This window comes from Moschus berezovskii, chromosome 12 (assembly GCF_049115385.1).
Source record: "Moschus berezovskii isolate FMDL1 chromosome 12, NW_MosBer_1.0, whole genome shotgun sequence".
Classification (NCBI taxonomy): domain Eukaryota; kingdom Metazoa; phylum Chordata; class Mammalia; order Artiodactyla; family Moschidae; genus Moschus; species Moschus berezovskii.
In genome coordinates this window covers 16,785,192-16,810,335 of record NC_142471.1, presented here as the reverse complement: position 1 = coordinate 16,810,335, position 25,144 = coordinate 16,785,192, and the positions used below count along the sequence as shown (strand labels likewise).

Below are 25,144 nucleotides of genomic sequence, written 5' to 3'. Positions count from 1 at the left end.
CAATTAGGCCAACAACACTTGCCCCACAAGTTCTAGACATGCAGATGGGTACCATCCCAGTGGCATTCTCCTGACTGTTCTGCGGATATCGTGGGTAGGAGGTATGCACCTGGTCAGTCTTCAATGTTAGCTTCTCAGGCCTCCAAGAGGCACTGGTCCTGTGTCTCTTCATGACAGGAAACACATTTCGAAGGGTCCCTTTGAACCACTTCCCCACTAGACTTCGGTGAGTTAGATAGTAGCATTCCCAAAGCACAGCACAGTTTTCGGAAGATCACAATCCCCCAAGTCTCTCTTCTCTACTCTAAGCTCTTTTATTTTTTTTGGCTAAAGGATCTAAGCAGGGCCAACTTCATAGGCATGTGACCTGTCAGACAGGCCCCCAAACTTGGAAAGGCCCTGCGCCTGATTTAATGCTCTGTTGCTGTTGTCTGGAATTCAATACTTTAACAGGAGCTCCCATATTTTCATTTCATTTTGTACTGGGCCCTGGAAATTATGTAGCTTATCCTGGACCTACGACTTGTGGGACAGGTTCTTAAGAGTCATTTCCTTGTAAATCTTCATACCAGGTATGGAATTCTGAGAACTACTCTGACAACTACCTTAATGGCCAAAGTCAAAACAGGAAGAGTCCCTTCCTAATATCCCATTACATTTATTTACTTGTTTGTAACCTGTCTTCCCTTATGATTATATAGTGGAAGTGAGGAATAGATTTAAGGGACTAGATCTGATAGATAGAGTGCCTGATGAACTCTGGACAGAGGTTCGTGACATTGTACAGGAGATAGGGACCAAGACCATCCCCATGGAAAAGAAATGCAGAAAAGCAAAATGGCTGTCTGAGGAGGCCTTACAAATAGCTGTGAAAAGAGAGGCAAAAGGCAAAGGAGAAAAGGAAAGATATAAGCATCTGAATGCAGAGTTCCAAAGAACAGCAAGGAGAGATAAGAAAGACTTCCTCAGTGATCAGTGCAAAGAAATAGAGGAAAACAACAGAATAGGAAAAACAAGAGATCTTTTCAAGAAAATTAGAGATTCCAAGGGAACATTTCATGCAAAGATGGGCTCGATAAAGGACAGAAATGGTATGGACCTAACAGAAGCAGAAGATATTAAGAAGAGGTGGCAGGAATACACAGAAGAACTGTACAAAAAAGATCTTCACGACCAAGAGAGTCATGATAACGTGATCACTGACCTAGAGCCAGACATCTTGGAATGTGAAGTCAAGTGGGCCTTAGAAAGCATCACTACGAACAAAGCTAGTGGAGGTGATGGAATTCCAGTTGAGCTATTTCAAGTCTTGAAAGATGATGCTGTGAAAGTGCTGCACTCAATATGCCACCAAATGTGGAAAACTCAGCAGTGGCCACAGGACTGGAAAAGGTCAGTCTTCATTCCAATCCCAAAGAAAGGGAATGCCAAAGAATGCTCAAACTACCGCACAATTGCACTCATCTCACACGCTAGCAAAGTGATGCTCAAAATTCTCCAAGGCAGGCTTCAGCAATATGTGAACCGTGAACTCCCAGATGCTCAAGCAGGTTTTAGAAAAGGCAGAGGCATCAGAGATCAAATTGCCAACATCCGCTGGATCATGGAGAAAGCAAGAGAGTTCCAGAAAAACATCTATTTCTGCTTCATTGACTATGCCAAAGCCTTTGACTGTGTGGATCACAGTAAACTGTGGAGAATTCTGAAAGAGATGGGAATCCCAGACCACCTGACCTGCCTCTTGAGAAACCTGTATGCAGGTCAGGAAGCAACAGTCAGAACTGTACATGGAACAACAGACTGGTTCCAAATAGGAAAAGGAGTGCGTCAAGGCTGTATATTGTCACCTTGCTTATTTAACTTATATGCAGAGTACATCATGAGGAACGCTGGGCTGGAAGAAGCACAAGCTGGAATCAAGATTGCTGGGAGAAATATCAATAATCTCAGATATGCAGATGACACCACCCTTATGGCAGAAAGTGAAGAGGAACTCAAAAGCCTCTTGATGAAAATGAAAGAGGAGAGTGAAAAGGTTGGCTTGAAGCTCAACATTCAGAAAACAAAGATCATGGCATCTGGTCCCATCACTTCATGGGAAATAGATGGAAAAACAGTGGAAACAGTGTCAGACTTTTATTTTTTTGGGCTCCAAAATCACTGCAGATGCTGATTGCAGCCAGGAAATTAAGACGCTTACTCCTCGGAAGGAAAGTTATGACCAGCCTTGATAGTATATTAAAAAGCAGAGACATTACTTTGCCAACCAGGGTCCGTCTAGTCAAGGCAATGGTTTTTCCCGTGGTCATGTATGGATGTGAGAGTTGGACTGTGAAGAAAGCTGATCGCCGAAGAATCGATGCTTTTGAACTGTGGTGTTGGAGAAGACTCTTGAGAGTCCCTTGTACCGCAAGGAGATCCAACCAGTCCATTCTAAGGGAGATCGATCCTGGGTGTTCATTGGAAGGACTGATGCTAAAGCTGAGACTGCAATACTTTGGCCACCTCATGCGACGAGTTGACTCACTGGAAAAGACTCTGATGCTGGGAAGGGTTGGGGGCGGGAGGAGAAGGGGACGACCGAGGATGAGATGGCTGAATGGCATCACCGACTCTGTGGACTTGAGTCTGAGTGAACTCCGGGAGTTGGTGATGGACAGGGAGGCCTGGCGTGCTGTGATTCATGGGGTCTCGGAGAGTCAGACACGACTGAGCGACTGAACTGAACTGAACTGAACCTGTCTTCCCAACAAGGGGTTGTAAAGTCCACCAAGATTATTTAGCTGAACACTGTCCTCATGACATAATATCTGGCTTATACCTCTCAATAAACACTCATTGAAAGAACAAACATTTACAGAATCATTAAAACTGTGCTTGTCCTAGATTTGTTTCCTAACAACTGTTTATACGAAAAGCATATACCATATTTAGAGGATATGTTCTTAAAGAATATGCATAACTCAATACTGATTTTTCCAAGAATGGGACATGCTTCCTCAAAGTCTACAACTATAAACTATAGTACATTTTGGCTTTCATGCTACTTTCTATTTCTCAAGACTAACACTAACATTTTACTCTAATAGAGACTTGCTCTAAAATGTGTCACAGGCACTGTTTGGCCTTCAAGACCATTAAAGCCCATCTAAAGTTCATTTCAAAAACCAAAGTTTCAGTCTGTTTTTCAGCCCTAACATTGTCATCCCCATTTAATGAAAGCTCAGGTAAGACTGCCTCAGAATGTAAAAATATCTAAAATTATAAAATGGACAATATAAGGGACCTCCCTGGTGGTCCAATGGTTAAGAATCTGCTTTCCAATGCAGGGAATGCAGGTTCAATCTCCAGTCCAGGAACTAGGATCACACATGCCTTGGGGCAGCTAAGCCCTCATGCACAACTAAGGTACTGGGCACTGCAACTAAGACCTGATACACTCAAAATTAAATATAAAATTTTCTTTAAAAAAGGCAAAGAAAACAACTTCCCAAAGTCGCATTCATTACTAGTTAAGCACAACTGCACAATCGAAATATAACTGTATAAGGAAATACTATGCAGCCATTAAAAAACTGACAAAGTATATGTTAATAATATGGAGCATATAATTAAGTTTAAAAAGTGGTCAATGTGAAAATAAGGAAAGTCCTCACCATAGGCAGCTACCTACAGAAGCTCTAACTCAGGGAAGCCACAGCCTGGTTGACACAACACTGACCAAGGGCTGCAGGTCTTTGTTTTTCCTGCCAAACTGCCCAGCAGCAATGCATACACCAGCGCTGCAGTTCGCATGGCTTGCCAACCTCAAACGAACTTTCAAAATCTGGTGATATTTCCATTACTTCCGACTCTACGTGTGAGCTTAAACACACTTATATTACCTGACATTTGCATAACGTAACTCCCACAAACGCCACCACTCCATGTCTAGGTCACCTGCGTTTCAGTGTGTCTACAAACACACTGCTGCTGCTGCTAAGTCACTTCAGTCGTGTCCGACTCTGTGTGACCCCATAGACAGAAGCCCACCAGGCTCCCCCATCCCTGGGATTCTCCAGGCAAGAACACTGGAGTGGGTTGCCATTTCCTTCTCCAATGTGTGAAAGTGAAAAGTGAAAGTGAAGTCGCTCAGTCGTGTCCGACCCTTAGCGACCCCATGGACTGCAGCCTACCAGGCTCCTCCATCCATGGGATTTTCTAGGCAAGAGTACTGGAGTGGCTTGCCATTGCCTTCTCCGTACAAATACACTGCTTTACACCAAACAGAACAACTCGTGGACAGTGAAGCAAGAAAGCAATGGAGGCTCTGCAGCACCAGATGACCTGAAGTGGTCCTGGCCGCAAAATCAAACACAGCGATACTTTAATGCAATTTGTTCCACATGGCAAATGAGTGAGGAAGTGAAATATCTGACTAATACCTAACATTTAAATCCTAGACAAAACATTTATGTGCAAATAGGGAAGTGCTTTATTTACTCTGATCCAAGGCAAAGGTAGCTGGATAATTAGTTTTCTTTAAACAACATTCAGCTTTGCTGACATCTCATTTTCCAAAAGCAGCTGTTAGCCAAATATAGTATTGTTTATTCGCTCCCTGGAAGGCTGTTTTTAAAAAGCACTTCTTCTGGTAAAAATATTGCATCACATAATTGGAGATAACAGGAAAAGTAGGAGTTGCTGTTTGTATTTAAATAAACATTTGCTCAAAAGTCCAGTTTTCTGTTTGTGAATATCTCCTTTATTTTGTGCCATTAGGCACACTGAATTATGGCTGTTTATTCCCTGCTTTTCAGCCTTGCTAAGAGATATTCCAAACATGGTAACACACAAGATATTTCTCTTAAAAAATGATAAAAGAGATAAGGCTGAGTTCTTTGCCTTTTTCCTTTATACATGAGCCAGCTATTTCACTGACAGAGACTTATGAATATATATTAACATCACAATGTTTATTATCTGATACATACTTTTATACAATTGTATTTGGATAAAGTTTACCTTTTTGGTTATTTTTCAGAATGTAACCATTTAAAATACCTGTAGATCTCAGTTAAACTCCCGATTACCCTCTGAGGGGAAGTGAAGAATGAAAATCACCATTGCTCTTCCAAAGAAAACACTCCATACATTTTACAATGTGCTTGACTTGCATGTGCTGCGTGCACTGTTGGCTATTACACTTTGAATTTATAGGAACTGAAAATCTATGCAGCATTATCTAAACTGACTTCTATTTTCTCTTCACTGATGACTTGGGTTCCCTCTTATATGAACATTTTATAGTTGGAGTGATTTGCCATTTGCTCCTTCATGGGGCTTCCCAACCCAGGGACCGAACCTGCATCTCCCATGTGTCCTACATTGTTCAAGTTCAGTTCAGTCGCTCCGTCGTGTCCGACTCTTTGCAACCCCATGGACTGCAGCACGCCAAAACTCCCTGTTCATCACCAACTCCCAGAGTTTACTCAAACTTATATCCATGGAGTCAGTGATGCCATCCAACCATCTCATTCTCTGTCATCCCCTTCTCCTCCTGCCTTCAATCTTTCCTAGCATCAGGGTCTTTTCTAATGAGTCGGGTCTTCACATCAGGTGGCAAAAGTATTGGAGTTTCAACTTCAGCATCAGTCCTTCCAATGAATATTCAGGACTGATTTCCTTTAGGATTGACTGGTTTGATATCCTTGCGTTCCAAGTCTCAAGAGTCTTCTCCAACATCGTAGTCCAAAAGCATCAATTCTTTGGCGCTCAGCTTTCATAATGGTCCAATTCTCACATGCATACATGACTACTGGAAAAACCAAAGCTTTGACCAGATGGACCTTTGTGGGTCATAATGAATGCCAAAATCTGGGGTGAGAGAGGTGAGATGTTTGCCCTTTATGGTTATCCAAGCTGCTAGAACTTTCTGTTAGCATGGGTAAGTAAGAGCTCCCAACATATAAATAACATTGCATTTGTCATCCAGTCCCTGAGATTGATGTTGACTAATCTAAAAAGTTTGTGCTCACCTGGGAAATCACAAGCCTTTTATGTTCTGAACCATTTCCCATTACTGCCTGTACATGAGAAGTAATTCAAACAAGAAGCCAAAAAGCATTTCTAAAACTATGTTCAAATTTTAGCAAGAAGATTTAAGATAGAGCAAATGTTTGGCTTCCCATTTGGATCCTTGAAGCAGTGAACACAGTTCATGAAGAATAGATTTATATTTTCTTGCACATAAATATGTTTGTCATGATACCAGAACCATTGAGACAAATGGCTGTGTTCAGTTGGGAAATCTATCTTTTCTGTCCTTATTATAAAGTATATACTGTGGTATAATTATTCTTGTGGTTTTATAGTTAAGGGCATTTTTATAGTATAGGAAGTTTCTATTGAAATACCATAGGCTACTTAAGTTACTACACAGCTCTTTACAAAAACTAACACTCATTTAAATTCTCCCCATCCTGCTTCTGCTATTCCATCATTTCCTTAACAGAAAAGAATAGCACGGTTTTGAAATTGTATCTTAAGAGAAAAAAACGACTGCCTGTGGAAGTGTATTTTACAGATTTCTACTCCTAACTGGTAAAAGAGTAGGTACATATACATAAACATTCCTCAAGTTTGTAGGCTCTTTGAAAGAACAATAGGGATACATGTCTATCAGTACCATTTTACACAACCAAAACTGGAAGCTGCAGTTAAAACAATGATTATGAACAATTGAGCTTTTAAAGGGAAGATATTTAATTATGTAAGGATTTATAACTGTTTAAGGTGCTTAAGTTGGAGGTTCCTTTAAAATTATACAATTTTTATTTTTGGATGGATGGCTGTGACTTTGGGGTTGGAATGACAGAACCCCAACTCAAACCAAATTAAGCAAAAACAAAAAACCCACAACTCCTATACCTACAAGGGATACTGAGTAGCTCCAAATGTTAAGGTAGCTCAGCGAGAACCAGGCTTGAGGACCAGAGTCCAGGGACATCAAACACCCAAGAATCTTTATTCATCACTTTCTTGGCAGAATGGGGGAGATGCCTCAGGCTCCTAGCCCTGTCATCGCAGTTTAGCAGTGTCAGCAGAAAAGACTTCATTCTCTCAGGGTTTCCATAGCAAAATGGACCCTCATGGGTCTTATTTAGGTCATTTGCCCACCCCTTGAACCAATTACTGCTGCTGGGTTATAGTTTATCACTCTGATCCAATCTGGGTCATCTGTATAAAAAAGGAGCCAGGATTAAGAAGCTCAAGAGGACCACATGCAGCATAGTAAAAGTGGGACAGGAAAATGAACACTGACTGAAAACTGTCTCACCGTGGTCCTCTCAACCTTGAAGTAGAGGTCTCAGGAGCTTTGGGGCTCCATGGGGAAGCCTCACACCTGGGGGGCTGGTTCGGACCCTGAGCTGGGAGGGAACTCCTTGGCACCTGGTCTGCACTGGCTTTACTATTTACCTGCCTTCTTGAGTTCTTTCTTCTTAAACTTTAGAAACTAAATACATGATCTACCAATTTATCTTGGGAACCAACACAATGCCATGAAAAGAGAACATTGTGAATTCAGAAAGCTCCCAAGTCCTTGCTCCTGCTTTTAACTAGCCTTGCAACTTAAGCTCTATGAACCTTAGTTTCACCGTCTCTAAGATGACGATGCCCACTCCCTTACAAGACTGCTGGGAGAAACAGCAAGTGTATGTGAAGCAGTGACTGCTCACCAGCGATGTTCAGTTGTTGAACGGAAGGTACCATAACCTATGCGCAACCTTAAAGCCTGGGATGAGTCTAGCACTTGAGGTTCTAGACAGAGGGCTTGGGGATGAAAGAACAGGACATGGCTCCAGCCCTCAGTAAGGGAGAAAAGAAAAGTACTAAGAGTAAGAAAAAAAAGTAAGAAAAAAGTGGGAGACTTCAAAGGAGAAAGAAATTACCATGTACTGGGAACTTAACCCATATTCCCCATCTAGCGTACCTTGTAATGCCACTGTTAAATGCCACCTGTTAAGATTCAAGCACCAATTACTGTAACAGAAAAATAGCTTACTGCCCAATTTTTGCAATGTATTGAAGAGAACGTTAGGGGATCCTGACAAAGAGACATGTACTCTATCTGTACGTGTATGTCTTTGTGTGTGTGTATGCATGATGCCCGGCCGCCCTGTCTATATCCCTAACAATTTTACAATCCTATTTATGTATTTAGATGAATAAATGCCATTTATTATCTCCATTGTACAGTTAAGGAAATAGATTCAGAGACTCTGAGTGACTTACCCAAAGCCATAGACGGAATTGGCAGAACTGGGAACCAAGCCCTAACATGGCTCTAAAACTGGAATCTTTATATTACGCTGTTCACTTTTCTCAGTTCTCAATAATGACAATGTAAGATTTAGGTTTAAATCCCGATTCAACTTCTACACGTATGCTGACTCTGGGTCAGTTTTTCCTTCTGCACCATGCTTCCTCTAGTAACAGGATGATTAGGTTTCTGTTCAGTTCTCCAGATTTCTGAGAACTACCCATGCAGTGATTCTCAAAGTGGTCCTTGGACCATCGTATCACCACCTGGAACTTGCTAAGAAAGTGTATTCATGGCTATGCAGGACCTACTGAATCTGGGGATGCACAAGAAATCTCTTAACAAGTTCTCCAGATCCTAATTCAAGTTTGAAAACCAGACTTTTCAGTATTCTAAGGAACGCAGGTATTGTGATACCTTTTTCCCTTCTCAACAAACAAGTCTGTGACTCTCAACACATTTCTTCTAAAGATTTTAAGGCATCTTAGAAACTCAATATTCAAACTACTAAATAAATATCCAAATATTTAGTATGGGACTGAAAAGGTCTACTCTTGCTTACAATTATATTTAATTAACATCACTCCTTTCTTCCAAGGTCAAAAGTTGCAATCCTTGTCAGTACCATTACTGTCCCACCTGAGCCGTTTGCTAGATATGATTTTTAAGTCAGAAGTTTCTCCCTCTTCAGGGACTTTCACACTTTATCCCTCCATCCTTTGCTTTCTCTTTAGTCATTCAACACTCTATCCATCTTGCCCCAGACCTATTCAAACAATGCCCACTACTCTTTTAACTCTACAGCCCACAAACGTATCTAAGTGTCTCTATACTGTCCACAAAATGCAAAATGATCCTAGGAATATGGCAACTATTTAAATAGGGATGGGGCTGAACTTGACCTGTTATTAAGTACAGTTTGCTAGAAGCACTAATGTAGAAGAATATTCCACCAAGAACTTTCAAGTTTCCTTTTTTACTAATTAAAAATTATTTTGTTAATCCAAGTCCCCAAAAGACCTTTTATTCATTCTAAAACACTATCATTTTTTGTCAAACATTTAATTCACACAGGCCATGTCCACATATAAATTAATGATTTTATTATACACTATGTATTAACTTCTTTGCATCATTACTGCCTTTATATTTTGTTTAACAACAACAACAAATCCTTCTCTAAAGCCTACAGACAATAAAATACAGCATTAGTCACAGTATATGGCAGTCTCTTATTGGTGATATAAAAAACACAAACCTCTCCCCTCACCAAAGAACTTCGTACAGCCTAAAATAGAAATAGAACAAGTTAGAGATAATGCAAGATAACAAAGTTTTCAGACAACTAAAACTAGATGTTGGGCCAAAGTTGTTAAAGTCACCACCAACTGGCGATAACTGGCTGCATCAGAATCATCTTGGGGGACTTAAAAGTCCTGTTCAGGGTAGGAAGAGAGTTAGTCTCAGGTGTTTCTAGCACAGAACAGATTTAAGAGCTACTGACCCAGAGACAAGATCCCCTTTAAAGTCAATCAGAAGTGCCACAACACAAGCCAATTTTAAAATACGCATGAGATGAGGACCCAATTCAGTGGCTTTTCAACTAGTCACTGAAGCTGACATAAACACTTAGGACTACACAGAGAGCTGGAGCAGAAAAAAATAGTATGTCTCATTACAGCAACTGATGGCAGGGTTCTTCCATCTCATTTCCCTGGTCCACCAAGTAGGTTCTAAACTGATGAATTACTGATTTCTCAATCAATTAGACTGCATGGAACAATAGCAATGAGCATGCAGGCTGCTGCTACCAAATCCCCAAGGCCCCAAACATTGGAGACACCGGTGCATCTACGTATTATTGAAACAGAAGGACCAATAAATAATTATATAAAACACACATAGTTTTGTGGGGGCAGAGGGGTAGGGGTATCAGTTATCAATGCTGATTCTACACCGCTAAAGGTCTGTAATGCACAATTGAAAAGTAGACCCATTTCAATACTCCATTTCACCATCTCAATTAACTCTTTTGTGTGACCTTTCACTTACCAAATTCCCACTATGAAATCTCTCAACAGTATGACCTCAAACAACGTCCACCTCCAGTTGCATTCCCTTACTGCAAGCTGGCTTCCACCAAAAGACCTAGAAGAAGGCCACCAAACCTCTCACCTTATGCCCTGTTGCCAAAGAAAGCGACCTATACTTTCTCCTCAAGTCAAAAAATTAGAAGACAACAAGATTAGGTACATCACCCATTACATACTTAATCAACTGGATCAGCCACACAAAAAGACTCATTCCAGTCATGGGTAACTAGCATGAAAAACAGAACATATGGGCAGCCAATGGATAGACGTACACTAAAAATGATAAAAATTATTTTTAGAGACACTTCTTTTGGCTATAACAATCTAAATTAGGTTACTTACAGGTAAAAATCACAATGAGCAGCATTATTAAACAATTACAAAAGCTAGTGATCTTGGCTAAATAATTATACATTAGAACCTCCTAAGAAGGCTGCTAATAAACTAAACTATGTCAAAATTTGCAAAGAGTTTTAGTCAGACTTGAAAGCCAAGATAAGCAACTCCTTTGTATGGTTATTACCTCTGACCAAAGCACAAGAATTCACTCAGACAAATAACTTTCATAACCTACCTAAAAATAGGATAGCTCATAAATTTTCTAAACTGTTCTTTCCTGCTGTGGACAGCCCTTGATCTCTGACTGTAAAACTTAGCAAGCTTTGGCATACACTAATGTTAGTTTTACAAGTTACTAAAAACCTCTATAAATTAAGCATCGTCTCTCAAATCTGGATATCTCTCATTCTGAATGCCTAAACATTTAGGTCACAAATTGAAATACCAGTAGAAAAATATTCATCTTTAGGCAGGTTGTATAGTTACCACATGGCAAGAAACTGACAAGAAAATTTAAACAGTATAAAAATACTTCAAAGCATTATGAACTCTGAACTTAGCACACTTTCCTAAATTTTAGTATTTCCAACAAGAAAAGAAGACTGGGGTAGCATTTTAGATGGTTAAAGCTAACTCAAAAATTTCCTGATTCCTGACATCAATACTAGATTTATAGTTTTATTATAGTAACAAACAGCTGTTACAGTGGGATCTACAAACATATACAGAATTATATTTAAATTCATATAGAACAGTATTTACATTTTTAAGTTACTTCTGAAATCAGAAGATGAAGTACAGATTAAGTTTTACAACAAAGAAAAGAAAAATACACAAGACAAAAACAGAGATGAACAGTAAAAATACAATTATCTGTTCTTGACACAACACAGGGAAACTGTCAGAAAGCTACATCTTCTTAATTTGACTGTCCAAATCATTAAAGTATGGATGATTCAGTGCCATTTTGCCAGAAATTCGTTTGGCAGGATCATAGATTAACATTTTCTGTGTGAGGAAAAGATTTTTAAAAAGGTTATTTATTCAAGAAAAAAAAAAATCCCCCCAAAGTCTTACTTTTCTACCAATAAGCCATACATTAATAATTTTAAAGGAAAACTACTAAATGAACATTCCCATTAGTTTAACACCAAACCACATAAATGTTTTACCTCACCCTCTAGCTCTAAAATGACCTATTCTTTAAATCACAAATATCTTGATAACCTTTTTGCTATAAATTAGTTTAAGACACAAGCATTCATGGATAACTTTAAAACCAAGGCATTAATTTAAGAAAGATTATCTAGTTAATTATATTTGAGAATTAAAAGGCCCTCTGAGTTATAACATTCCTGAAATCGTAGTAATTAACTATAGAGGTTTCTAATGTAGCTTTCAGCAAGTTTCTAATAAAAACAAAACCAGCGTGCAATATGCTATAAACATAGTTAAAATGAGTCACTAAATGAACTATAGTCAGAAAACTTAGTGTTAAAATTCATTTAAACATCAGCAGAAAAGTTTGGATAAAGTTAAAATGTACCTTAAAGAAGTCTTAAAACTAAATCAATAAGCCAACCTAGAGATACTTCTACTATCTTGTTACCATTTAAGCTCTTTTTCTATAGATAGCACTCTACTTTATTCATTTCATGTTACTTAATTCTGACAATAAAAGGTAGGAATTAATCCCACTTTACAAATGAGAATACTGAGGCTCAAAGAGGTTAAGGAACTTGCCCAAGTTCACAGAGCTTACCAGTGAGAAAGATGAAATTTGAAACCAAAACTAACATATGGTTTACAGCAGTGATTATCAACCTGGTGAGACTGCCCCTAACAGGATATCTGGCAATGTGGAGATACATTTGGGGTTGTCACAATTGGGATGAAAATGTGTTAATGGCATCTACAGGACACAGAAATGGGATGCTGTTAAGTATCTTAACGATGTACAGGACTGCCTCCAGCAGCAAAAAATGATCCAGTTCAAGATGTCAATACTGGCTAGATTAAGGAACCGTGATTGACAGCATGATTTTCATTTGGTAACTAAAGTGACACTCTTTGAAATGTTCAAGAATCCCAGACTGGGCCAGGAATACAGAGGGCCTTTTACATCACATCATCAATACTGATGCACAAAATATCTGAGTGGCAGTAAAGGACCCTGGACTGCACTGTAAGCATTTGGGAAAACTGAGCTGGAGCTGGTGGAATGAGTACAACCTGTGAAAGAGGCCCAAAGATCAATTAGAGCACACCAGTGATGATACAGCAATAGATTTTTTTCCTTTGTTCAGTAACCTACCAAAATTTATTTTTTGGTATTACATTACCTGAGATTCATAAGATTTAGTTCCTTCTAACACACACATTGGAGAAGGAAATGGCAACCTACTCCAGTGTTCTTGCCTGGAGAATCCCAGGGACGGCGGAGCCTGGTCAGCTGCCGTCTATGGGGTCGCACAGAGTCGGACACAACTGAAGCAACTTAGCAGCAGCAGCAGCAGCAGCAACACCTCAGTATTTAAATACTGTTCTAAAATAAATTTCCTGAGGCAGGTCTAGGACAATTAATTTTATCCTAACAAATTATTTTTTGTCTTATTTTTAAAGAACACAGCTGTTTAGTTGGAACAGCAACGTAATGGAGGGGAAGGTTTTAAGAACTACATTCATCCCTTTGCTAACCTATCTGATGTGGAAATGAGGCACAAGGTGAGAAATGGAAATTCATGCAGCAAAGGCTTTAGTAACTAAAAATATGAAAAAATAAGGAAGACACCTATGTCTAAACTAAAAACCAGTAAATACCAAGACAAAAAAGCTGGAAAGGAGGGTCACTCCAAGTCAGTCATTTACAGGTTATTGTTAACCCTGTCCTCTTCTTCAGAGTATCTATAGCTATCTATCAGATTAAAAACAAATCAACAAGGACAACAAAAAAGTGCCAAATTCTCCTCTCAAAACCACTAGTGTTTTTCGTCTAAAATGGAACTAGCAATGTGCTTGCTTCAGTAGCACATATACTAAAATGGAGCTAGTAATATAATAAACATAACAGACATAACAGTTACATGTCGAGCTCAACAAATGTTGGTTTTATTCCTATTTCCTAGGTAAAGACAGAATTAAGTACATTCAGAATTAATTATCCATAGTGTTAAAACCAATACAAAGGGCACGCCTTACCGAGAGCAAATCCAAGCCATTTTCATCCAAGTTTTTGACATGGGATGCTAAGCTTCCTGGTTTCCACTTGGGAAATGTATTCTTGTAATCCTGTAAAGATTCCACTTCTGGCCACACTTCATTATTGGGAGTGCCCAAAGCTCTAAAAAGCCAGAGCAAAACAAAAACTTACAAGTTAAAGCATCAACATAATTCTTGCTATCTACATGTTAATTTTAAAGTTCTTAACAGCTCAAGCGTAAATCAAAAATACCTGAAAATTCTGAAGAGTTGATCAATTTCTGAATCCCCATGAAAAAGTGGTTTCTTCGTTGCTAATTCAGCAAATATGGTACCTATACTCCAAATGTCCACTGGAGTTGAGTAGCGAGCTGACCCCAGCAATACTTCTGGAGATCTATACCAGAGTGTCACTACCTATTACAAAGACAATACCTTACTTGGAATAAATGTGGCATATTAAATTACCTAAATGCAAACATTTATATTAGGACTGTCCTTTAGAATGCTGCACAATTATCTCTGATAGTGTTTAAAAGTCAATTAACTATACACAATACTAAATGTTAGATAAATACTTCATTTGTAAGTTATATTCACTAAGGAGGAAAAGATAAAAGCATACCAAGTCTTTTCAAATCAGTAAAATGCAAGGATCAAAAGAGTCAAGACTTCAAACAGCCTTCACTTAAAAACAAAAGCACAATGTTACTGGATTTGGGCTGACACTATACTGTACAAGTGCATGTATCGCTTATATGCTAAAATCACAACCAAGGCAAACAACAGCTTATTAGTGGTCTAGCACCCATCTACTATTTTAGCATATCTAATTTATCACAATGGAGGGCAACAGCATCTATTTAAACCAGTGGAAACCAAATAATATATATCTACAGATCCATGGGAAAAATTATAAAAAGGAATGATGAAAAAGGAGCCAAGGCATCTGACCAGAGGTGCACTGTCAAGTTTTGATATAGAGGATGTCTTTGAGCACAAGGGTAGGCAACCCCACAGAAGACAAGGGTTCCCAATAATCCTTAACTGTGATCAGCATTCCCTTTCCCTCCAGAAACAGCAAACAAAAAGCCAACTCATCAATATATCGGGACAAAACTTGGTTATATTTACAAGCTTCTAAAAGCATCTGAAATAGTCGTACTTAATCAACAAAACCTTTTAACTAGTCTTTTTCAAGACAGGATCCAAACAAGAGACAGAAATCACATGTAATTTGAACAGGGAACGTTTACTATACAGGATTAGTAACTGTAACAGAGGATTGTAATAATCGGAGACTGACTTGTAAGAATAAATGACTCCTTCCTGCAATGCCTCTCTAGCACCCTCTACTGTCAAAGGTAACATGCCAGCATCTGGCAAAGGAAAAACACTCAAAAGTTCCAGATGCATTTTCACATAGCAGACAATGAAGGGTTACTTTGGACTAGAGGGGCAATAAACTGATACTGGCACAGAGTGGAAATCTTTCTGAGTATTTTTTTCTTGTCTTAAAGAATACAGAAAACAATCCCTCAATCACACATAACCAAAGTACCAAAAAACATACCTCATGAGTATATACTCTAATAGGAATTCCAAAAGCTCTGGCAAGGCCAAAATCTGCCAGTTTAATCGTTCCTTTATCATCAATCAATAGATTTTGAGGTTTTAAGTCCCTATGGAGAACTCTTCTAGAGTGACAAAACACAATCCCTTGTAGGATTTGGTACAAATAACTCTGGAAGAAGGAAATATAAATTAGAAACTTAACCATATGATGAAATGATTTTCTAAATAATCTTGGCAGGCTTCTTTCAAAGACACAAGAAATTATATTGCAGAGAAATAAACAATTTACCAAAAAAGTTCTCAAGCCACTTGAGACTAAAAGGAAATATCTGGGGGGTGAGAGGCCCATTTATAGCAAGTATTATGTTTGTACAACTAAAGACAAAGATAGTCACTTTATGGGCACATGTACATACACTCATTTCATTTTCTTTTACTTATTTTGGTCCCTAATTCTAAAGTTCTTAAACTTTTGTTTTATATACTTATAGCGACTCTAGTTCTATCCTAAGTTTAGTCTTTTTCATTTCTATCTTTTATCTTTATATATTCATTTCCTCTTTGGAAACACTGGTCACAAATTAAAAAAAAACACAGAATATTATGACTGTATTTAAATAGATATAATTATGGTAAAAAGCTGTTTAGCAGTTCAGAGAAGTGTTTTGTAAGATACTTGTTGCCAACACAATGTAACTGACATTTGAAGCAACATGGGTACGACAGAAATATAAAATACAGTATTGACTATAAAGTTTAATATTATAAAATACATAAAACCAACCAGTTGGAACAACTGGCTAGCCATTTGGAAAAAAAATTAAGAACCCTAGTTCTTACATCAAAATAAACCTTTGATCCATCTAGAATTTAAGACAAAAGGAGGAATGGTAATGTACTGAAACCACTAGAAAAACACCGTCATGTGCTGTTCTAAAACACGCGACCTTTGCATGAGGAAGACTTAAATAAGACATAAAAATCTCCAAAAGTCACGTACCGATATGTACAAGTATGTCAAATTATAAAAATAACTAATGGTATATACACACCATTAATAAAAGACAAAAAAAAAAAGGAATAAAAGAACTATTATCAACACATTACCAATAAGAGGCTCTTAGAAACCAGTGAAAAAAGTATCCTAACAGAAACATCAGTGAGAAGTATGTACAGTATTTATAAAATGGCTAAATGAAAAATGTTAAACGAAAGGCTAAATGATGTTCCTGTATTTTTCACATAGTATTGTTACCAAAAAGATTAATCAAAACAAGTTTTGACAGTGATACGATAAAAAAAATATATACACCATGATGTTGGTTTAGTTTTTTAGAGGGCAACTGGCACTATCAAGGTTTTAAGTGTAAACAAACATCTTCAACCCACTGATTTCAGTGGTGAGACTCCTATAAAGATACATAGGAATATAAAGATATTCATTGCAGCACTGACCATATGGACATGTGTCACCAAGCTGGAAAACAACTTCTGTGTCCACCAGTGTGGAACTGGTTTACGCAATTATATCAGACATTAGAAAGATGGGCAGACCTACGTAGACTAACATTTTACACAGTAAAAGGGAAAGTGATGTATATATACTAATATATATAAAATCCCATTTTTATAAAAAGTTTATGTATATACACATACAAAGTTGACATACAAGTATCTCTAAGATTACTAATAAAACAAAAGCTACCTCTGAGAAGTGGTTTGGTAGAGATGGTATAAGGATCATTATTTTAAATTTAAACGAAATTTAATCTCTACAATAAATTAACCAAAATATATATTCAAATCCAGAATAAAATGAAACTGCCTGCTAGCATCACCCTGTCCCAGGCTTTTGTTCTTTTATTTTATACATATCTAACTGACAAAGAACAGAATATCCTAGTTTCCAACAATACACACTTAGTACTTTTATGTTTTTTCAGGCAGTACTTTTCACTTTACAAGAAGCACTATCTAGTAATAAAATGGGTAATTGTCAACAACCTAAACTATAGACTATGTGAGAAAAAACACAATATTCTTTAGTGAAACATTCTTTTCTTCCTTGTTCTACTTTCTAACACTTTTTCCAAGTACATTCTCATGAACACAGGCACTTTCACAGTGGGTAAACACTAACAAATTTAGGAAAGATTCTTACCTTAACAAGTGAAGAATCCATGAACTGCCCAGGAGGGATAGAATCCAAGTATTTCTTGAGATCCATGGAAAGGAATTCAAAGATGAGATACAACCTGGAATCCTGCATAAGCACATCTTGAAGACTGAAAAATAAAACAATTACAAATCTTAACATTTTTTGATCTCTCACAAAATAAAATGGCTTCTATACACATCACAGTTGCTATTAGAAAAAGCAGACCGTAAGAAATTTCTACAGTAACAAATACATGCTATACTGTTTTGGAAAAGAAGAGGTGGTACCTTCCCTAGTAGTGAAACCGTAGTATTAAACTAGAATTTGAAAAAGGAACCTCAGGGCAGCAACTGAAAATTAAGTGATATTACAGGTGCTAACTTGGTAAATGGCCTGTAGTCCAGAAGATTATTTCCAGGCTGACTGCTTGTTGCTTAGAGCTTGTCCTTCCATTAAGGCAAATTATAGAAACAAACTTTTTAAAGTATTATCTAACCTTACCAGTTGTTCACCATCTCAAACCCCCAAAATGCAATTGAATCCTAACTTTCACCCGATCTAGCTGCCTATCGCAGGTGGCTGATTAAGGAGTCCTTAAAGACCAGAGCCCTCAGAGTTGGAACAGTGACAGAGCTTTGTGAAAAAAGACTTGTCTCCCTTGACCAGTTTATCCTGATTTTCCAGCCCCCACTACTAATCTCTATCACCAAGCCCCCCTAACTCTATTCCTGCTTTAAACCCTATGTTTTTCTATGCCTAACAAAAATAGTCGGGTTCTATTCCCCTCAGAAAGGTTCGATCAGAAATTAAGCAACTGTAAAAATTTTCACACTGAAATTCACATGTGAAATAGCATGCGGAAAATGATTCAAATTTAGATATTATACCATACCTGACTATATTTGGATGACGAAGCTCTTTTAATAGAGATATTTCCCGAATTGCAGTACTAGGAACCCCTTCCTCTTCACTTTCTAGTCTGATTTTCTTCATGGCTACCACTTGACCTGTAGTTTTGTGTCTACCCTTATACACAACTCCATAGGTACCTGAAATAAACAAAGTAAGTGTCTGCTATGTGACAACCTCCACAAACTAAAAAAATTTTTTTAAAAGATGACTGAATTCCATAAGGTGTCACATGATAGAAACATCAGCTGTGGCCACAAAGGAAACATCTCATTCATAATTATACTCTCATCACTTCTGAAAGAAAAGAGACTAATTGCAACCTAACCTATCTGCAGTTTAGAAAATCCATATAGTCATCCCAGGTTCCCCACAAAATTCAAATTGCCAGTAATTTTCCAGCACATTTTAGAGAAAAAGGACCATTTGCAAATTGGAATGTATGTCCTGTCAAATATCCTACCCAAGGTAGGCATAATATAAATGCAGGAAGCGTCACATCCATTTGGAAGTTGAAAACATGGATTCCGATGTATGGGCTTTAGATAATGAGCAACAACTTCAATATAAGGGATGCTGGGGTGGTTGGGTGCACTGAATAGAAAAGGCAATAAGAGAGATGGACTAGTCAGCTAAAAACAAGTTCACATGCATGATATGCTGAATCCCCCAGGTAAGTGATTTTTAATCTGGGGTTGGACAATTTAAGGGAGGTCTTGACTCCCTTAATTATATGAAAATTTTCTTAAATAGCTTTACTATCTTTTCTATGACATCAGTGTAACTTCAAAAGCCATTAGGAGGGACTTATATCTAGGGAAGTCTACTTTACAGTTTAAGAGTTTTTCCAAAACTAGTAGTATTTCAAAAAACGATAAGAACCACTAACAAATAAATGATCTACTTGTTTGATCAGAATATTAAGGATGGTTTGCTCAGTGACAAACTGATGCTATATAAACTATTTTTTTAATAGAGAAATTCTATCTATGTCAATTTGTCTATGTCATTTTAAAAACATAAGTTAACATAAAATCCACTGTATATTATTTTGACTAAATTTGGAGTAATTGTGCTTTGGGTAACCAGTTGATCTGGGAATTCCCTGATGGTCCAGTGGTTAGGACTCTGCACGTTCACTGCTAAGTGCCTGGGTTCAATGCCTGATTCAAGGAACTAAAATCCCACAAGTCATGTTGTGAAGTCAAAAAAAATAAAGGAGAACTGATCTTATTTGATCTTCACCACCATCCTTCATGGGTGGACCTTCTATACACTTAAAATCTGTACATTTTTCAGATGTAAATTATACTTGCATTAAACACAAAAGTAGGTAAGCCAGAAGCACCCTCACCCAGCACACTGTTAAGACAGACTCAGGAAGATCAGTCATTTGCATAATATAGTCAAATAAGTAGTTAATGGCAAATTCAAACTTTTTTAAGTATTCTTACCTCTCACTCAAGTGTACAACATTCACCTGGTCCTAAAATTTACTCCTAATAGCCACTGATTAACTTACAGTGAACACTCAGTATATACCGAATTGAGTTTTAGACATCACAAGTGCTCTGTCTCTCCTGACTCGCACTTTGAAATGAACTAAGCATTATAAAATTTAAAAATCTTCAATATAGGCAAATTATGGAGACTGAATAATAAACAGAAAAACTGTTAATCGACAAATGGTTATAGAGTGTCTGCCAAATGCCAACTAAGGTTCCACATCATGCATTTAGTTATGTTCTCTATGATCTAAAAAGGCAGAAAGGGGTTCAAATTATTACCTGAGTTCAATGAATTATTTTTGTTAACTCAGAAGAAAATCACAGAACAACTTGGTAATAATGGAAATAAGAGTTGATATATTTAAGAAATGAACTGGGTAGTCAAAAACTCAATGTCAAGGGGGAAAAGATAAGAGGACTATTTTAATCAAAAGACATTAAGAAGACATTAACCACCAAATGAAATACATGACCCTGACTAGAACTTCAGAGTATATGCAGACATACTTAAAACTAAAGCACATAATTTCACTGCCCTAACACTCTCCTCAACACACCTACAAAATAGCAATAGTGTTTTTTTAAAAATACATAGATATATTGCTTTAAGTGTTTAGTATTATAAGAACGTAAGATTATTGAAGGGATGCTGGTAGGGAGACATGTCAGAATAATTTCAATTCTCTTGAAAGGTTAACTATTTTTTTTTTTTGCTTATGCTATTATGTAGAGAACATATGTATTAATGCACTAATGTACTCTTCGATACTTTAAAAACTGAATTTGAATATTTATATGTCAAAGATGTCAAATCATTAAATCATTTTTTAAAAATCCTTTTATATTATTAAAACCACTCACCTTCTCCAATTTTCTCTATTTTGGTATAGTCTTCCATGGTTAATCAGTGGGTATGGTAGATCCTAAAATGAGAAGAAAAGCTTATTTGATTACATGCCACTAATTAAAAGGGTGCTTTTAAGTTATTGATAAGATATGACAAGTAAAGAATTTAATAGGACTTCCCTCATGGTGCAGTGGATAGGAATCCACCTGCCAATGCAGGGAACACAGGTTCAATCCCTGGTCCAGGAAGATTCCACATGCCACGGGGCACCTAAGCCCAAGCGTCACAACTACTGAAGCCTGTGCACCTAGCTGGTGCACTGCAGCAAAGAGCAGCACCCACTTGCCTCAACTAGAGAAAGTCACCTGTGGCAATGAACATCCAGTGCAGCCAAACAGAAATAAATTTTTTAAAAAGTTTCCATAATATTAGCTATTCTAAACAACATTACTCAAGACTCTCCCACCTTTCTTAGCTTCTGAAATATTTCTATATCCTATACCTGGATAACTTTGGTATACTAAGTTGCTTCAGTGTCTGACTCTGTGTGATCCAATGGAGCCTACCAGGCTCCTCTGCCATAGGATTCTCCAGGCGAGAATACTGGAGTGGATTGCCATGCCCTCCTCCAAGGTATCTTCCTGACCCAGGGATGGAATCCACCGTCTATTATGTTTCCTGCATTGGCAGGCAGGTTCTTTACCACTAGAGCCACTTAGGAGCTTCTTTCAAAATTAACGTTCAAATTCAGACATTGACTTATCTATCCATTCCAAACAAAACCCTGATGTTCTTTACACAAGACTTTAAGGCTAATCAATGTGTGCCAATTATACCCAAATAGTTCAACAAAGAATGCTACTTGAATTTGTAGCTTCATGATACTTTTATGAAGTTAATAAACAATTTTTAAAGACATGAGTAGGGAGCTAAATGTGGTCACACTGCTCAACTATTAGAAAATATTTAAAGCAGCAAAAGTATATTCATTTCAACTTGCTCAAATGACAGTTTTAATCTTTCTCGTTGTCAGGAGTCACGTAACATAAACATGATAAAAAACTTTCAAGATACCTTTTGTAAAGTAGGAAGTATCACTAAGCACTCTAAAATAGGCAATTCCATACATAAAGTCTATTTTAATTATACCCCATGCAATGTCAAAAACAAAGAATGTCCATATACTTGAATACTTGTCCATATACAAAATAATGATTAAAAAAAAAAAAAGCCGAAATGACAACCAGATACTCAAGACTTCCTGGTAAGTTTGCCACGGAAACATTAACTTCAGAAACCCAAACCATCGTTTTATATCTCTGATAAAATCATATATAAAGGTCACTGAACCTTAAGTTATAGTGACCCTTAAGTTAAACTTCTCACATTCTTTTTCAAAATCATTCCAGACATAAGCAGAGAGAAACTTTTTTAAATAAACAAAATTGTATTACACTGGCCATCTTAAAAATGTTCCATTTTACAAATGGCAATGGATTAGGATTAACTATCTTTTCTTCAATATCCAGCTGTAATATGCCCAAATCACAATGAAACTGTGGAGCTTATTTTAAACGAAATAACTGAAAACTAACTCAATCTCAAAGCTGGGTTCAATTACTCTTCCACCTTTTCCTGGATGAAACTATTTTAAATAAAGGATGTGGCTTCGGAATGCCTTTTGAATGCCTCCTCTATTCCTAGTGGCAGGATGTAAAATACCAATGGCTTCATCCACCCAGACACCTTCAGGTCTTTAGAGAAAGCAAGACCTGCACGTTAAAACTGATGAAAGGATTTTAAAAGACACGTTTCTAACTCTCGGCGTTTCTTAGATTTCCAGCTTTTGCCAATTCCACTGTATGGAACCACCAAGCATAAAATAAAATCCAAAAAATCCAAGTTCTCTCGGGGTCTATGACCAGGATAAGTGTTCTTAAAAGCTCCAGGTAGGCTAGGGTCATGGGAGCAGAGAGGCAAGCTGAGAAGGCCCACAAGTTAGTTCTTCCGGTCGGTTTCCTGAGACCATCTGGGATTAAAAGCAGGCGCGAGCACCTGGCTGAGCTGCGGGTCTTGCTTTCCACTCCCGGAGGCGAGGCTAGGAGCTGCAGGACCGAGCCTGGCACTCCACAAGAGCTTGGCGTCGGCGAACGAAGGCACAAATCTGCCTTCAATCAACCCCCGAAAACCTCCTCAGCCGCCCGCGACCCCAGATTGCAATTCAGAGGCCAGAGCAATGCCAGCCCTGCCGGAGCAACCCTGGCCGGGCTGGGCTCCCCCAAGCCTCCCACTGAAGCCGGGGTTGGCGTCGCTCCACGCGCAGGCCCGGGGCCTCCGGTTAAGGCCGGGCCTGGCGGTACGCAGAACCCCACTGCCCAGAGTCCAGCCTCCCAATTATCACCTGCTTCATTAATACTCCCCCTCCAAGGTCCGCGAGCCGGCCCTTCCGAGTCGACACCCCACAGGCAAGACCCTGACCCCACCAACGCTACCCGGCTTTTATCCCGCGGCGAAAGCTGCGGCGGCTACCAAGTCGGCGACGCGCTCCCCTAACTTCCAAGCGCCAGCTTTGGAGCTAAGTGCGAGCAGTTTCAAACTCTCCGCGCTAAAGGGTCCTGGATTCACCAATCAGATAGCCCGTAGACTTTTAAAGGAGCCAATCAGAGCCTAGCTGCCCTTAACGCAGGGCTTCCCGGGTGGCTAGAGCGCGAAAGGTGCAGGAAACGGCGGCTGGAGAAAAAGCAGAAGGGCGGGCGCCAACTGAGTCTGAGCGCAAGCGCTTTCCAAGATAGGGTCGTCCTATTGTTTCTAGTCATAAGAAATCTACTGTCCTCTCTGGGTTGGGTTTTTTCCCTCCCAATATTGACACAATAAAAATTTGAGGTATTCAAATAGTTATCACAAAAGTGGTACTACACATAATCCAGATCGCATTACTTTCATTTCTGATACTTAAAGCTAGTGTATATTTATGCTTTTCTAAATTAATGAATCTCAGTCTGGGCCAAAGGAGCATGATTCTGCATGTCCCAAGGAGACGATCCTGCATGCTCAACTTTAGACTCAAGGCAGCCAAAAAACAAAATAAATAAACTTTGTTTTAATAGAAAGAGGTAATAGAAAACTAGGAAAGATGTCCTCAACAGGGTAAATAAACTTTTCATACATATATATATATATATGAATAGGAGATACATTTTTGTCACATTTCACACACATGTATGGCTGTGCTATGTTTTCACCTCACTTTTTTTAATTTCAATTTTTAAATCTATGTAACAGTTTAATTAAAAATTAAAAAACAAAATTTTTCTTTTCTTAAATGTTAAAATATTCTCACATCAGAATTTTAAATGTTCTTGAAAACACAAAAATTCACACTTCTGTGGGAGAAGAAAAAGATCTAAATTACACTTTAAATAATCCAGTATCCCCAAACTCTTTCATTGCCCTCCACCATATCCTAAAGAGATTTCTGCACCTGAACATCATTCTTAAGTCTTTAAGAAAATAAAAAAGTAAAATAGAACTGGGGATAGTAAGAGTCTTTCCAACTGACTGTATTGGGATCTGGAACAAATGTTGATTACCATGCCCTCTACAATTATGTATTTGATGATCCAGATTAGGATAAGGAATGGAATAAGTTTATCACATGGCCCCTTATATGTGGCACAAACACTCAGCCTTGGCAATTTTGTGCTCCTGGGTGACAGAATATTTTGAATTCATAATAGAAGTAGGAGATTTGGGAAATCTTGGCCTGAACCTAATAACTTTTAAAACTTATTTTTAAAATCTCAAATTCACATTTTAAATGAAAACTGCCTTAAATAAAATGAAAACTGTTCTAGAGAAAACTATTCTCTGCTAGTTTAGGGTACTAATTTTAAAGAATAAATATATATAGCTTTCTCTCTGAGAAGCCTAAGCAAAGGATTTAATTTATATCATCTAAAAACAGCTAGTAATTCATTATATACATTTGACTTCAGCATAAAGAAGACCACAAGCTTCCACACTTTCATGCTAGATTTTTATTTAAATTTAACTCAGTTATCTTTCTCTATTTTTTTTTTTTTTTTGCAGCTTGTTTTTGTTTGTTTTTAGTTATCTTTTAAAGTTTCAGGTGGGGTGAAGTGAAGTGAAAGTCACTCAGTCATGTTTGACTCTTTGCGACCCCATGGACTATACAGTTCTTGGAATTCTCCAGTC

The 25,144-nt window shown here is 38.0% G+C and overlaps 1 protein-coding gene across 3 annotated transcripts; it reads right to left on the bottom strand.

The window, feature by feature from the left end:
* Positions 1-9,382: 9,382 nt before the first annotated feature.
* CDK1 (cyclin dependent kinase 1) lies at positions 9,383-23,626 on the bottom strand. 3 transcript variants are annotated; one of them, XM_055425665.2, is made up of 8 exons: positions 23,331-23,624; positions 20,944-21,005; positions 18,558-18,714; positions 17,669-17,792; positions 15,506-15,676; positions 14,186-14,349; positions 13,933-14,074; positions 9,383-11,742 (listed from the first exon to the last, which is right to left on the bottom strand). In XM_055425665.2, the coding sequence occupies exons 2-8, from the start codon at positions 20,978-20,980 to the stop codon at positions 11,644-11,646; spliced, it is 894 nt and encodes a 297-aa protein (XP_055281640.1). In that variant the 5' UTR covers positions 20,981-21,005; positions 23,331-23,624; the 3' UTR covers positions 9,383-11,643. The 3 variants fall into 3 exon arrangements, with proteins under 3 accessions (XP_055281640.1, XP_055281639.1, XP_055281641.1); XM_055425664.2 differs by having other exon boundaries at positions 23,422-23,623; XM_055425666.2 differs by lacking the exon at positions 18,558-18,714 and having other exon boundaries at positions 23,331-23,626.
* Between the last annotated feature and the right edge of the window lie 1,518 nt (positions 23,627-25,144).